At 47.6% G+C, this 13,422-nt stretch overlaps 1 protein-coding gene across 1 annotated transcript in view; it reads left to right on the forward strand.

The window, feature by feature from the left end:
• Positions 1-1,274: 1,274 nt before the first annotated feature.
• The window catches only part of LOC137645925 (cleavage and polyadenylation specificity factor subunit 4-like), a 74,669-nt gene continuing 62,521 nt past the window's right edge, over positions 1,275-13,422 (forward strand). Inside the window, exon 1 of the mRNA XM_068378978.1 lies at positions 1,275-1,492. Coding sequence (XP_068235079.1) covers positions 1,390-1,492 — 103 coding nt within the window. The 5' untranslated portion in view covers positions 1,275-1,389. The remainder of the gene's footprint in view (positions 1,493-13,422) is intronic.

Here is a 13,422-nt window from a genome sequence, read left to right on the forward strand (position 1 = left end):
ACCCGAGTATAGTAGTACCCATCAGCCTGTTCTTGGGTATTACACATTGGGCATGTTTTTGGCTCTTGGGAAGCCGAGTATCGCTTATCAGCAACAGGAAGCCTATGGTTACCACATCTAAATCTACCAAGATACTTTTAATCATTATAATCTAGTTTGGTTAAATATTTGCTTAAGCCTAATTCAGTCTTAAATACTTTATAGTTAGAGCATAACACATTTTCCTTAATTTCACATAATAAATTCTGTTTATCTATATCACAAATTCTGAGATCAACACCTTTCGTAAACCAATTATTATCAAATTGACATGGGATGTTCCAGATATTAGATAGACAACGCTTGTCTAGAATATTTTCAATTTTTACACTCCATTTCGACTTGAATTTATTGCTATCGTATAATTTTCTTAGCAGTAAATACATGGTGTGGGATAATTTATGTTGTTTATCTTGACGGATCCTTATCCAAACAAAAGTTTACCATTCTCTTTTTAATGTTGCTTGTTAACCCAAATTGACCAAGTTCTCCGTAAGCCATACAATTTGCCGACTGTTTCTTTATTTGAAGTATACTTTTTAGATACTTTCTATGAAAAACTCAACCTGGTCTAGCTGCTGGAACCCCCAAATTTCATTTCCATATAAAAAAAAGTGGGGTGACCAAATGGTCAAAGAGTTCACATTGTATATCCACTGGTATAGACAGTTTTCTGGCCTTTGTCAGCAGACTATACATTGCTATCTGGGCCTGTGTAACCTGTTTCTTTGTGCCCTTGTAATATAAACCATTAAAATTAAAAGTTGTACCTAAATATACATAATCATCCACTACTTCCAGCTCTGCATTGCCAAACATGAAAAGTAAGGGACGGCTTTTAAGATTTTATCGATATCTGTTATTATATAATTCTAAGTTGTTTATAAAAATATGACTTTTTAACTGCATAGCGTCGCAATAATTAATATTGGCATATCATTTACCACAGCCCAACACAAAAAACATTTCAGTGCAGTTCATTTCGACCGCTTCTCCCTTCCTACTTGCCTTGATTCACTTTTAAGAAATCAAAGAAGAGTAACTAATTCCAATAATATTTTGGAATCTGACAGTAAATAATAAAATAATATAATATTACTTATTAAGCACTGGAAAGGGTATTATTTATTTTTCTATTAGTGTTTGTTACAATTTTATGTTGTTTTGGAAGCTGTAAAACTATAATACTCACATGATGTAGTTCTTAGTAGACTTCCCTGAACATAGGTGAGTAATGTTAGTAAATAAACAAGACCTTCTCAACATTTACTCATACAATTTTCATATAGTAATCGTTGTTACGCACTATTTTGTTTCATTGTACAACATTTGGTAGCCAGCAAATTAATCATGGAGATACTTGTGGCTAATGTGGATAATATTACTTTTGATATTGAAAATCAGCTCGAAGAACAGATAGGAGCTCAGATGCTTCCTTTTCCAGGAATGGATAGTAAGTTCAATCATGTGTACCTTAGGCCTGTCCAAAGGTGCTTTAGCCTCCCACTTTAAGTTTCTATCAATGGTTTTAAAAGTATTCTCGTCCTATACTATATGGTGATTACTCTAGTATTTATATTAAAGGCACATACCAGAGATAGTTGTGTCCTACTTTCCATTGTTCTGTATGTGTGCTAAGCCTCGTTTAGCCTGAGCTATTCCAGACCTAGGGCCCTATGCTGTCTCCTGTACTTGTTGTCTAGACAAGGTAAACTAGGTTTAATTTAAGCCATTATTTTATTAGTATAGCTTTACCCTTGCCCCAATCAGAAAAACTAGTATGCTTTTTTAAGATCGTGGTATTTTAAGGCATATTACAGAAAGTAGATTTGTGGTGTCAGGGAAAGTCTCATCCCCCCTTCAAGATTAAAGATACGGTATCCATGTTAGATTAGGGAAAAATTTAATATTTTGATGTATAATGATAATGGCGCATAGGTAAATATTTAGAAATTTTCTTACCCTAACCTAATGTATGTTGGTTTATTCGTGTTTTGTTCAAAGGAATTTTACTATCTTATAAATGGTAAATATATGATTCTTTAATTTCAAGCCAATTACATGAACCATATATTTTTCCAACGTGCTATCTTGTGTTTTATGTATTTCTGACCTTGATTATTGGGACAAACCACCCTTTCATGAGTTTTTGGACCCCTTTATATAGAGACAGTTTTGGGGGCCCCAGTGGAAACTGCTTTTTTTGGTGGGGCAGGAAACGTTATTAACTAGTGATTTGCAGCAATAATAATGGTCAGAAATGCAAAATAAGCACAAGATAACCAGTTGGAAGGATATATGGTTCATGTAAGTGGCTGAAAACAGGCCAAAACATTATTATTTAACACATTTGAGATTTGTAAAAGCGTACAGAATCTGACAAACTCACCTAACCTAACCTAGTAGTTCCCAGGTCACAACGCTTAGCAGGGGGGGATTCCCCTTCCCAGGTCATGATTGGATTGAACAGAGAGCATTTCCATCATAATCAATTGCGGACGTAAATGAAATTACACAATTTAAAAATAGATAGATGTACTTCCCTTGAGATCCCCCCTTTTTGATGTCTTTATGTGATGGCAGTGAAGTTAGAACTGAAGGGGAAGGTGGAGAAAATGGCAGTTGTAGAGCAACATCCGGGAACTTATGATGAAGTACTCGTAGGCTGTTAATTGGTTTAAAAAAAATCACCTGACAGATATGTCATTGTAAATGCACAGAAAGCTCCCCAAACTGATCCCCTTCAGTCTCTCAGATGTAAACAATGGACTTGGAGCGAAAAAGATACTTCACATTTTAATCGACTGATATGCGAGTTATTTATGCCCTAGCCCCTATTAAATGTATAGAGAAAAATACCGAACTAGCCAGCACTCGTCCATTTCTTATAGCGAATTCCAGTTTTGCTTGTAATTAAATTATCATATATTTACCAGAATTTTACTATCCCTAAAAATAATGGCATGCAAGGTTAGTACTGTATATATCAATTTAGTCAAGTTTTATTTTTACTATTCAATGTACTTTAACCCTCTGGTGATCCAGTCCTTGACAAAATTAATGTAAGATTCATGACTTTTGGCAAGGGTCAGACTTACTTATGTTGACAATTTGATATAAAAAGTGGGATTATAAATCTGAATGAATATTTGATATAGCACTTACAGTTAAATTAACGGATGGCGGCAAAGTGCGTCATTGGAATCGGCAAAAGGTTAAAAGGTAGCTTAGCTTTCAAGTGTTATTTCTAGACCTATGATAGAGTAAAAATGTATAATATAGTTTTAATTTAGTCTTTTACCAGTTGAATACACAACTTTACTGGAATATTTTTGAAATAGAGTTACTTTATTTAGTTTTATTTATTTTAAGGGCTGTTTTTCTGGTCCTATACAGCAGGGGAACCCTACTATCTACAGGACCTCCACAGTCATGTATCAATTAGTACTTTAATGATTATTTTATCTTACAATGGTATGATTAAAATTGAGATACCCTGTATTTGTATTTTTAATATTGTTAAGGTTACCGTGAAGTATGTGTAAAAAGAATAAAGACAACAGATAATTAAAGAATTTTCATTGATTAAATGTCAAAGCACTACTGTATTTTAAACATCAGTATTACTAATCTTTTACAATTATATTTTGAATTATATAAACTTAACGATTTCATGAAATATATAATATATTTAATTTATAAAATATCCCACAGCGTATCCTAAAAAATATGATATCAGAAGAGAAAACATGAATACAGTATCAGTAAATACTTGGTTTTGATAAAGAAAAACTTATTTTTTGGGAGGTGTCTGTGGCCTGAAAGGACTTTCCTGTAATAGACTAGAACCAGGAATCCAGTATGATATAGATTACCAAAGAAATAGTTTTTCCCCAGTTTTAATTTGCAAGGCTTGGACTCTGTGTGTTTAAGGGAGACCCACAAGTTGAGACTCTATTGAACTTGTCACAGTACCTCCAGTGCTGAAATTATAAGAAAATTGGTGGCTAATCCCAATTTGTGGCAATTTGCTCCAGTTTTCCCCACTTTCATCCTTGCTCTTTTTGAGATTACCCAGCCCTTCCTGATGAGGGTTGTTTCTTTTGCCAGGCCTTCATTTGGGCTGGGCAGTTCCTCATTGGATGGTCATTAGTCACTTTCTCACTACTTCTCTAGTCTGTGAGCAAGTGACCTGATTGGTTATAGCCCATCGAGTGTTGCGAAGCTGTTGTAGGATTTCACTCTTCACCTTGCTTCCTGATGATTGGGGAGTGGATGCCTGGGAGTATTAATTTGTTTATTATTTTCAATTTTTGCTATTGTTTCTTATTAGATATAGGGTATTGGGATACTGGCTATTTTATATAAAGATGGAAGAGGTTTTGATTCTATGGTGCCAGATAATAATCAGACATGACTTATTTAGCTTGGTGTCTACCTTACGTGCATGTCATGATCTTGCCCAATTTGGTTTACAGCACTCCATGGTTGAGCAATAAAGTGCCAGGGCTGTTTGTCTCAGAGTCTTGGGGTCTGTTCCCCTTATGGTCTTAGCAAGTTTGCTGATGAGGTTGTTCCTGTTTGTTACTTTATGTTTGGATTTATTTGTATGCTCTTTAAAGGAGAGCATTTTGTTAAGGGTGACAACCTAAGTAGACTGGGTAAGGGTGATTTTGTACTTCTTCATTGCCCTATTTGATCTTTGGCCTTCTGTTTGCCTGATGAGTATTCAAGTGGAAGGCACACACCTGTGTTTTGTTTGGATTGGCATTAAGTTGTCACTTTCTGTAGTAGGTGGAGAGGGTATTCAGGGCACTTGACAGTTTTGCTTCGATTGTGGTTTAGGAGTCTGATTATGTTAAAATGCACAGGTCGTCTGTATATACGGATGTACCTGTGGATGGTCTGGTACTGAGGCTGGTCAATTTTATAAATGTTAAATAGCGTCAATGCCAGGAATGACCCTTGCGGAAGGCCAGTCGCAGAAACTCCTTGAGCACTTAAAATCGTTAGAATGGTTAGTTCCTGGAGGTAGATCTTGTCATTGATCTTGGCAATGGGAACTAAAAAGATCCTGGTCACAGCATTGGGATATTCTGCTCTATCCAGTATGCATAGGGAAGAAGTCCAGAAAAGATCATCAATGATGGCTGGAAGAAATAAACCTCCTGAAAGGGTGCCCAATTCTGATATCTATATTGGAATTCTTCCTCTTTACGGACGCATCCAGAGAAGGGTGGGGAGTTTACCACGGTCAGCACATGGCATCAAGTACCTGGACTGATCAACATTGCCAGAAGTACTGTTCATTAACATCCTAGAGATGAGTGCTGCTGCTTTATCCCTCCAGCAATTTTGCCCTCTTCTGACAGGACACTGTTGTGTTGATAAGCAACAACACCACTGCAGTGTCCTACTTAAGCAAGGAGGTACTATGTCTCTTGAACTTGGTCAGCTAGCAGTGAGGACTATTGACTGAGTGGGCAGAGCTCAACTCAGTTACTATGGTGGCTTGTATCCTCCTGGGCAAAAGGAACTTAGTAGCGGATTTGTTGAGCAGGAGGACTCGGATAGTTGGGTCAGAACTGTCTTTATGTCCTTGGGTAGCGATGGAGATCCTGACTCTGTTGGGTTCTCTGACAGTGGATCTATTCACGACCTCTTGAATCACAAGCTACTGTACTGATTTATTGCTCTCCAGTTCCAGACCCAAAAGCAATGTTCGAGGATGCATTCCAGCATCCATGGAACAGCCTCAACGCATATCCTTTTCCGCCATTTTGCCTATTAAGAAAAGTCATAAATTAAGTTAGACCAATGCCAATCCCACTGATGACTTTTGCACTAAAGTTTCCGCAGATATAGTGGTACTTGAACCTTCTGCTCCTCCTAACAGAAAAAAAAAAAACTCCGAGAGAATTGCCTACACTTCCTGTCCTGCTATGCCATCCATATGCCAGGATCTTTCACAGTTCAGTGGGATCCCTTCAACTTCATACATGAAAGTTATCCAGCATCTTTTCTCAGAAAAAGGCTCCCCAGGTCCTCGGCAGAAGTTTACTAGACCAAGTGGGCTGTCTTCTGTGGTTGGGGCTGTGGGAGGGTTGTCTGTCCTCTTAAAGCCTCTGTTCCATTAATTGCAGAGTTTTTGGTCTCCTTCCATAAGGAGGGACTGCTTTATTTCAGCGGTAAAAGGCTGTCGCTGTCTTGTGCCAAGATTTTAGACTAAAGGAAGTAGACACTTCTTCTTTGAGTGAAATTTCAATGCTCATACGAAATTTTGAGTAGACCTGTCCTCCAGTTTAGGCAAGTCCACCATTGTGGAACGTTGTTAAGGTTTTCCATTCCTTGAAGGCAAGCCTGAGACAGGGATCTTACCCTGAAAACAGTTTTTTTGCTCACTCTGAATGTTAGGTAAGCCCACTTAGAGTGTAGCTGTTCCGTGCTTCAAGCACGGAAGAGTCTTTTCCCCGCACTCCTTGTGAGAGGGAGTGTTATGAAGCTAGGAAAATCCCTAATCTTAAAATGTCCTACAAGTTACAGCATCAGCAAACCCATTTCTATTGCCAGGTCTACAACACAGTATTCCTTCTCGAGAACAGCCCTTTAAAGCCATGGTCATGAAACCCATTGGTATTTAATTCTTGGTTCCCAAGATGTGAGTAACTCTTACTCTTACAGCATCCCAGATGCTCCAATTTTGAGTTCCCATTTTAAGTTTCCAGTCAGTTACAATGGGACTTCCTTCCGCCTAAGGATGAGTCCTAAGTAAAGGACGAGGGTTTGTATTCATGTAGGCACAAATTACAAATTTTTAAAAGTAATTTGAATTTTCCTAAGCTTACATTTGTTCCGTAACTGAAATGCAAACCACGCTATTTACATAGGGTTTACTTTAGGCGTACCTGAAAATGACGAGCCATTAGAATTTTAACGAGGGTTAACTACCCCCCCGCTAGTTAGCAAGGGGATAGGGGAAGGGGTAGCTTGCTACCACTCCCCCCCCCATACACCGGTGAAATGTCACTTCACTTTTGGCTCGGACGATGAGCAGACGTGTCTGTCTTTCGTCCTCTCTTTTGACAGCCTTAATCTGTTTTTTCTTTTTCTCAGACTTTGTGTGTTTGGAAGTTGGCCTCTACCTTCATCGCAATTATGCGCAAATGCCCTGGACTCTCTGGCCGCCCCTGTGGTGCCTTCATGTCGGCGGTCGAGACGGATCCTCACACCCTTTGCCCGCAGTGCCGAGGTCAACGGTGTGCTAGAGACTTAACGTGTAGTGAGTGCAGGGAGTGGTCTACCTCTCAGTGGGAGAGGTTTGCCCGGCGGCGTAAGAAGAAGTCCAAGAGAGACCTGTCTCCTTCAAAGGTTGCCTTGAAGAAGGAAGGCTCCAAGGACTCTTCTTCCGCCACCCAAACCTCCTCCGAAGCTCCCACTCGGTCGGTCTCTCGTGAGAGACCGGCGAGTGGTAGCGTAGGCCATTGTTCTGTTTCCCGATCTCGGGGTGCGGGAGAGGGCGTTGCCTCCCATAGTGGGGCGGCTCCCCCTCCTTCTCCGGGGGAGGATTTCGATTCTCATTATGATGATGACCATGCTGTTTCTAATAATGATCTCTTTCAGCTTTGGGCTTCCTTGGGGCTTAAGGGCTTGCCCTCCAAGGAAGCCCTGTTTGACCTTATCCAGTTGGGGGCTGCTGTCAAACAGTCGCCGGTAATAGCAGAGGTAGACCCTCTGTCTATTGTCGACGTGGTTGTGGCAGAGGCTTCCGACGGGTCTTGTCAAACCTCTGCTGCTGCTGCTGTTGTGGACGTTGCTGAAGGCTCTGCCTCCCCTTCCGAACATCCTTCGAAGGGGAAGTGGAGTCCCATGGTCTCTTCTGCGGGTGCGTCTCCTCCCCGGGGGAGCGCACTGACAGAGACTCCTCTTCGGAGGACCGACGGTGTGGATGACCTTCCCCGAGGCCGCCTTCGCCGTAAGGCTCGTCCTCCTCTTTGCCGTAGGGGCCTCCCTTCTCCCTATAAGGGAGTTAAGAGGCGCCTCTTCGAGTCGTCTCGGCCGCCTTCCCCTGCAGAGGATTCTCCTCGTCGGGAGCAGACCATAGCACCCACGTCCTTGGATCTCTCTGCAGATCGCTCGCGATCTCCTACACCTGCCAAACCTTCCAGTCCTTCTGGCCTACCTTCACCTCTGGTTGCAGATGCGCAGCAGGCGCCTCACCCCGTCACCCGACGGGCACCGGTCCCTTCGGGGCAAAGGGATGTCTCCCATGGTGTGGGTAATTCCCTTGCGCGTCAGGGTTCCCCTGCGTGCTCAGCTGCGTGTTTGCGCGCAGTAGCGCACAAGCGCTCTTCTGAGTTGCACCCATCAGACTCGCCTCGCCAGCGCTCTCCTGCTCGTCAACGCTCGCCTGCTCGCCAGCTCTCTCCTGCTCGCCAGCGCTCCCCTGTTAGTCGTCAGCGCCCTTCTGTTCCTGCTGCGCGCCATCGGTCTTCTGAGCGCACACGATCTCCTGCTCGTCAGCGCGCACCTGCGCACCTTGTTCCTGATGCGCGCCAACGCTCGCCCACGCAATCTAGATCTTCGGATCTGGACGCAGGCAAGGACTTTACTCCTTCGCCTCGCCCTCGCGCTCCTGTGCGTCCATCTTTGCCTGCGCAACAGCGCGCACGCTCCCCGGTGCGCACTTCAAGAGTTCCTGCATTCCCGCACGCCCACGAGTCTTCATCTCCTGAGCCCGACCGCGAGCGTTCGGCCTTGCGCGTTTCCTCGCCACCTTATCCCGCGCCCCAGCTGACTGCGCGTCGACACCCTCCTGCGCGCCAACTATCTCCTGAGTGCCCGCGATCTCCTGAGCGCCCGCGCGATCCTTCGCCTGGGCGCAAGCAGTCGCCAACACGCCCATGACTCGGATCGTCACAGGTCTCCGACGCGCACAGGCGATTTAGCGCGTGTGAGCGTCGATCGCCTGCACGTACTACGCGCCATCGTTCGCCAACGCGCCATCGCTCGCCGACGCGCCATCGCTCGCCGACGCGCCATCGCTCGCCGACGCGCCATCGCTCGCCGACGCGCCATCGCTCGCCGACGCGCCATCGCTCGCCGACGCGCCATCGCTCGCCGACGCGCCATCGCTCGCCGACGCGCCATCGCTCGCCGACGCGCCATCGCTCGCCGACGCGCCATCGCTCGCCGACGCGCCATCGCTCGCCGACGCGCCATCGCTCGCCGACGCGCCATCGCTCGCCGACGCGCCATCGCTCGCCGACGCGCCATCGCTCGCCGACGCGCCATCGCTCGCCGACGCGCCAGCGCTCGCCGACGCGCCAGCGCTCGCCGACGCGCCAGCGTTCGCCGACGCGCCACCGCTCGCCCACGCGCCGTAGATCTCCAGTGCGCCGTAGATGCTCCATCGCGCGACCCCCAGCGCGACCCCTGTTCTAGCCGGGTTCCGCAGCTCGTGCCTGCGACAGGGACGCGTACTTCCAGATCGCCATCAGGATCGCCACCGCGCAAGCGCAGGTCTCTCATCCAGGACCAGGAAGAGTCTCTGGAGAGGTCTAGGCAACATTCCTCCCTTTCTTCTTTCCAGGTAGGCCCCGTTGTGTCCACTCTGAAGGATCAGGAGATCCCCTTCCCTCCAGCGGGGATTACTGACACTGCGTCCGTCACCCGTCAGTCTTGGTTTGGTCACCTGATAAAAGCGGTGGTGCAGGCTGTGAAGCCAGCCCTCGCTGATCTGGGGCTCAAACCAAAGACAGATTCGCCCCCGCTGAAGAGAAAGAGAGGAGTGGACTTCGTGGTGACTTATCCCAGGGAGAAGTTGGCTCCTAAGAGAGTCCAGCGAGGCGAGGGCCTCTCCCACAGCACCAATGGGACCAATGGGAGGAACCCCACCTCGAGGAAGAGAAACGTCTCACGTGGAAGGTACCTTCCAGACCTCTTTGCTGGAGTCCTGTATCCTGCCCAGGAGGGAACCCAAGGACTCAAAGACGATTCCTAAGTCGTCTTCACGGATCCGTCCAGAGCCAACCAGACCCCGGGAGAACGTCCACGTGTCTCCCCAAGAAGAACCTTTGGGGACGGGAGACTTAGCTGCCAGTCCACAGGGAGGAGAGCAGCATGAATCTGAGCATGCCTTCTGGTAGGTCTTGAATCTGATGAGGCAACTCAACAGGTTCAAGGACCCGGAGATCGCCCCTCGCGAATGCAAGGATACGGTCCTAGACTAAGTCTATGGTACCCAGAAGCCCCCAAGGGCCAGCGTGGCTTTGCCTTGGTCCCAGGGGGTGAAGAGTGCCAGAGACAAGGTCGAAGCTCAGCTCTCGGAACTCGCCTCCTCCAGCCGTTCCTCTGCCGGGAACAAACTCCTCCTACCTCCTCGTTTACAGCAGAGGAGGTATTTTGAGATCATGGGGGAGTCCATTGTAGCTCTTCCTCTCCACCACTCGGTGGAAGAGCTCACAAGGGGAACTCCTCTTGAGAAGCTCTCCTCCCGGCAGGTGGCATTCTCGGCTTCGGAGATCCTTAGCCAGGAGAAAGTTGTGAAGTGTGCCATGCAGGCCACTTCGTGGCTGGACGTCTGGCTGGGTTTTCTGGGCATCCTATTGCGCTCTGAGGACCTGTCTAAGGAGAGCAATAGGAAGGCCCTGGAGACCTTCCTCCTCTCGGGCACTCTCTCCATCGAGTTCATGGCCCACCAGGTTACCAACCTGTGGGCCAACTCGATCTTAAAGCGACTCGATGCGGTGACCGAGAAGTTCCATCCGAAGGTCCCCGCCGTGAATGTCTGCAGGCTCAGACACTCCTCCATCCTTGGAGGAAGCTTGTTTGAGCCCAAGGAGGTGGAACGCACAGCTGAGAGGTGGAGGAAGTTGAACCAGGATTCGCTCCTCCAAAGGGCCCTCACATCTCGGCCCTACAAGCCTCCAGCTCCACAACAACATCAATAGCAGCCTCGTAGGACACCGAAGCAGGCTCCGGCAGCTAAGACGAAGGTGTCTAAGCCACAGCCCTTTCCTGTCAAGGACAAGAGGGGTGGTAAGTCCTCCAGGGGAGGCAAGACTCCTAGAGGGAGCGACCGTGGCCGTAAACGCTAGGAGTGGCAGTCCCCCCGCGTGTCCACCTGTGGGGTGATGCCTACAAAGTTGCGTGCACAGGTGGCAGCAACATGGGGCCGATTCTTGGACGGTCTCCGTGATCGGCCAAGGTTATCGCGTCCCATTCACAACATCTCAACCTCCCCTGACAGCGAATCCAGTATCGTTGAGCTCCTATGCCATGGGATCGGCAAAGGGGCTAGCCCTTCGGGCGGAAGTCGAGACCATGCTCAAGAAGGATGCTCTCCAAGAAGTCGTTGACGGCTCCCCAGGCTTCTTCAGTCGACTGTTTCTTGTAAAGAAGGCGTCTGGAGGCTGGAGACCCGTCATCGATCTCTCAGCTCTGAACAAGTTTGTCAAACAAACTTCGTTCAGCATGGAGACAGCAGACGCGGTCAGACTTGCAGTGAGACCACAAGACTTCATGTGCACACTGGATCTGAAGGACGCGTACTTCCAGATCGTAATCAATCCGTCTTCCAGGAAGTACTTGAGATTCAGCCTAGACAGCAAGACCTACCAGTTCAAGGTATTGTGCTTCGGTCTCTCCACAGCACTTCAGGTGTTCACCAGAGTGTTCACCCTGATTTCGTCATGGGCGCACAGGAACGGCATCCGTCTCCTCCGATATCTGGATGACTGGCTGATCCTGGCAGACTCGGAGTCGACCCTTCTAGGGCACCGAGACAGGCTTCTGGGACTTTGCCAAGATCTGGGGATCATGGTAAATCTCTAGAAGTCCTCTCTGCAGCCGTCCCAGCGACTGGTTTATCTAGGCATGTTATTAGACACCAATCTCCACAAAGCCTTTCTATCAGACGACAGGATAGCAAGGCTGAGGAGGGTGGCAGAGCCCTTCCTCAGGCGGGAAGAGCTTCCAGCCCAATCATGGTTACGTCTTTTAGGTCACCTAGCCTCCCTGGCTCGTCTGGTCCCGAACGGCCGTCTCAGGATGAGATCCCTGCAATGGCGGCTCAAGTCCCGGTGGAGTCAGGGCTCCGATTCTCCGGACTCTCTGGTCCCTATAGGACCCACGGAACAGGCGGACCTGCGGTGGTGGCTTATCGACGAAAACCTACGAAAGGGAGTGGATCTTCTCGTCCTTCCCCCGGATTTGAGACTGTTCTCGGACGCGTCAAAAGAAGGGTGGGGGGCCCACATTCTGAACCAGAGGGTCTCAGGCCTTTGGTCAGAATCAGAAAAGTACTTACACATCAGCCTTCTAGAGATGAAGGCCGTGTATCTGGCTCTTCAGCAGTTCCAATGGACCCTGGCGGGCCACTCCGTGGTGGTGATGAGCGATAACACCACGGTAGTGGCTTATATCAACAAGCAGGGAGGTACCTTTTCACAACAGGTATCCCATCTTGCAGTAGAGATTCTGAGGTGGTCCGAAGTCCACTCAATAACACTATCAGCTCGCTTCATTCCTGGCAAAAGGAATGTGCTCGCCGACAGTCTGAGCAGAGCTTCGCAGATAGCGAGTACCGAGTGGTCTTTGGATCCTCAGATAGCCAACAAAGTGCTGACTTTGTGGGGTTCCCCGACGGTGGACCTGTTCGCGATGGCCTTGAATTTCAAGCTGCCTCTGTACTGGTCCCCAGTCCCGGACCCCAAGGCTCTCTGGCAAGATGCTTTCCAACAGCGGTGGGACAACATCGACGTGTACGCCTTCCCACCGTTTTGTCTGATGAGAAGGGTGCTCAACAGGACCAGACTATCGGTCAACCTGTCTATGACCTTAATAGCTCCGCTATGGCATCACGCGGAATGGTTCCCGGACCTTCTGCAACTCCTAACGGAACTTCCAAGAGAGCTTCCCCCACGACACGAGCTACTCAGACAGCCACATTGCAACATCTTCCACAAAGCCGTAGCCTCGCTTCGGCTTCACGCCTGGAGACTATCCAGCGTCTCCTCACGGAGAGAGGCTTTTCGCAACAGGTTGCGGAAAGAATGTCTCGTCACCTGCGAAAGTCCTCCGCGGGAGTCTACCAGGCGAAGTGGAGAGTCTTCTGTGGTTGGTGTCATGGGAGGGGTATCTCTCCACTCGATGCCGCTATTCCAGCAATAGCGGAGTTCCTCGTGTATTTGCGGGAAGAAATGCGCCTTTCGGTCTCGGCGGTGAAAGGCTATCGCTCAGCCTTAAGCCTGGCCTTTAGGCTGAAAGGAGTGGACATTTCTTCCTCGCTAGAACTCTCTTTACTCATACGTAGCTATGAGCTTACCTGCCCTCAGTCGGAAGTGAGACCTCCTCCATGGAATGTGGTTTGGGTTCTCAGGGCTC

This window comes from Palaemon carinicauda, chromosome 8, assembly GCF_036898095.1.
Source record: "Palaemon carinicauda isolate YSFRI2023 chromosome 8, ASM3689809v2, whole genome shotgun sequence".
NCBI classification, from domain to species: Eukaryota; Metazoa; Arthropoda; class Malacostraca; order Decapoda; family Palaemonidae; genus Palaemon; species Palaemon carinicauda.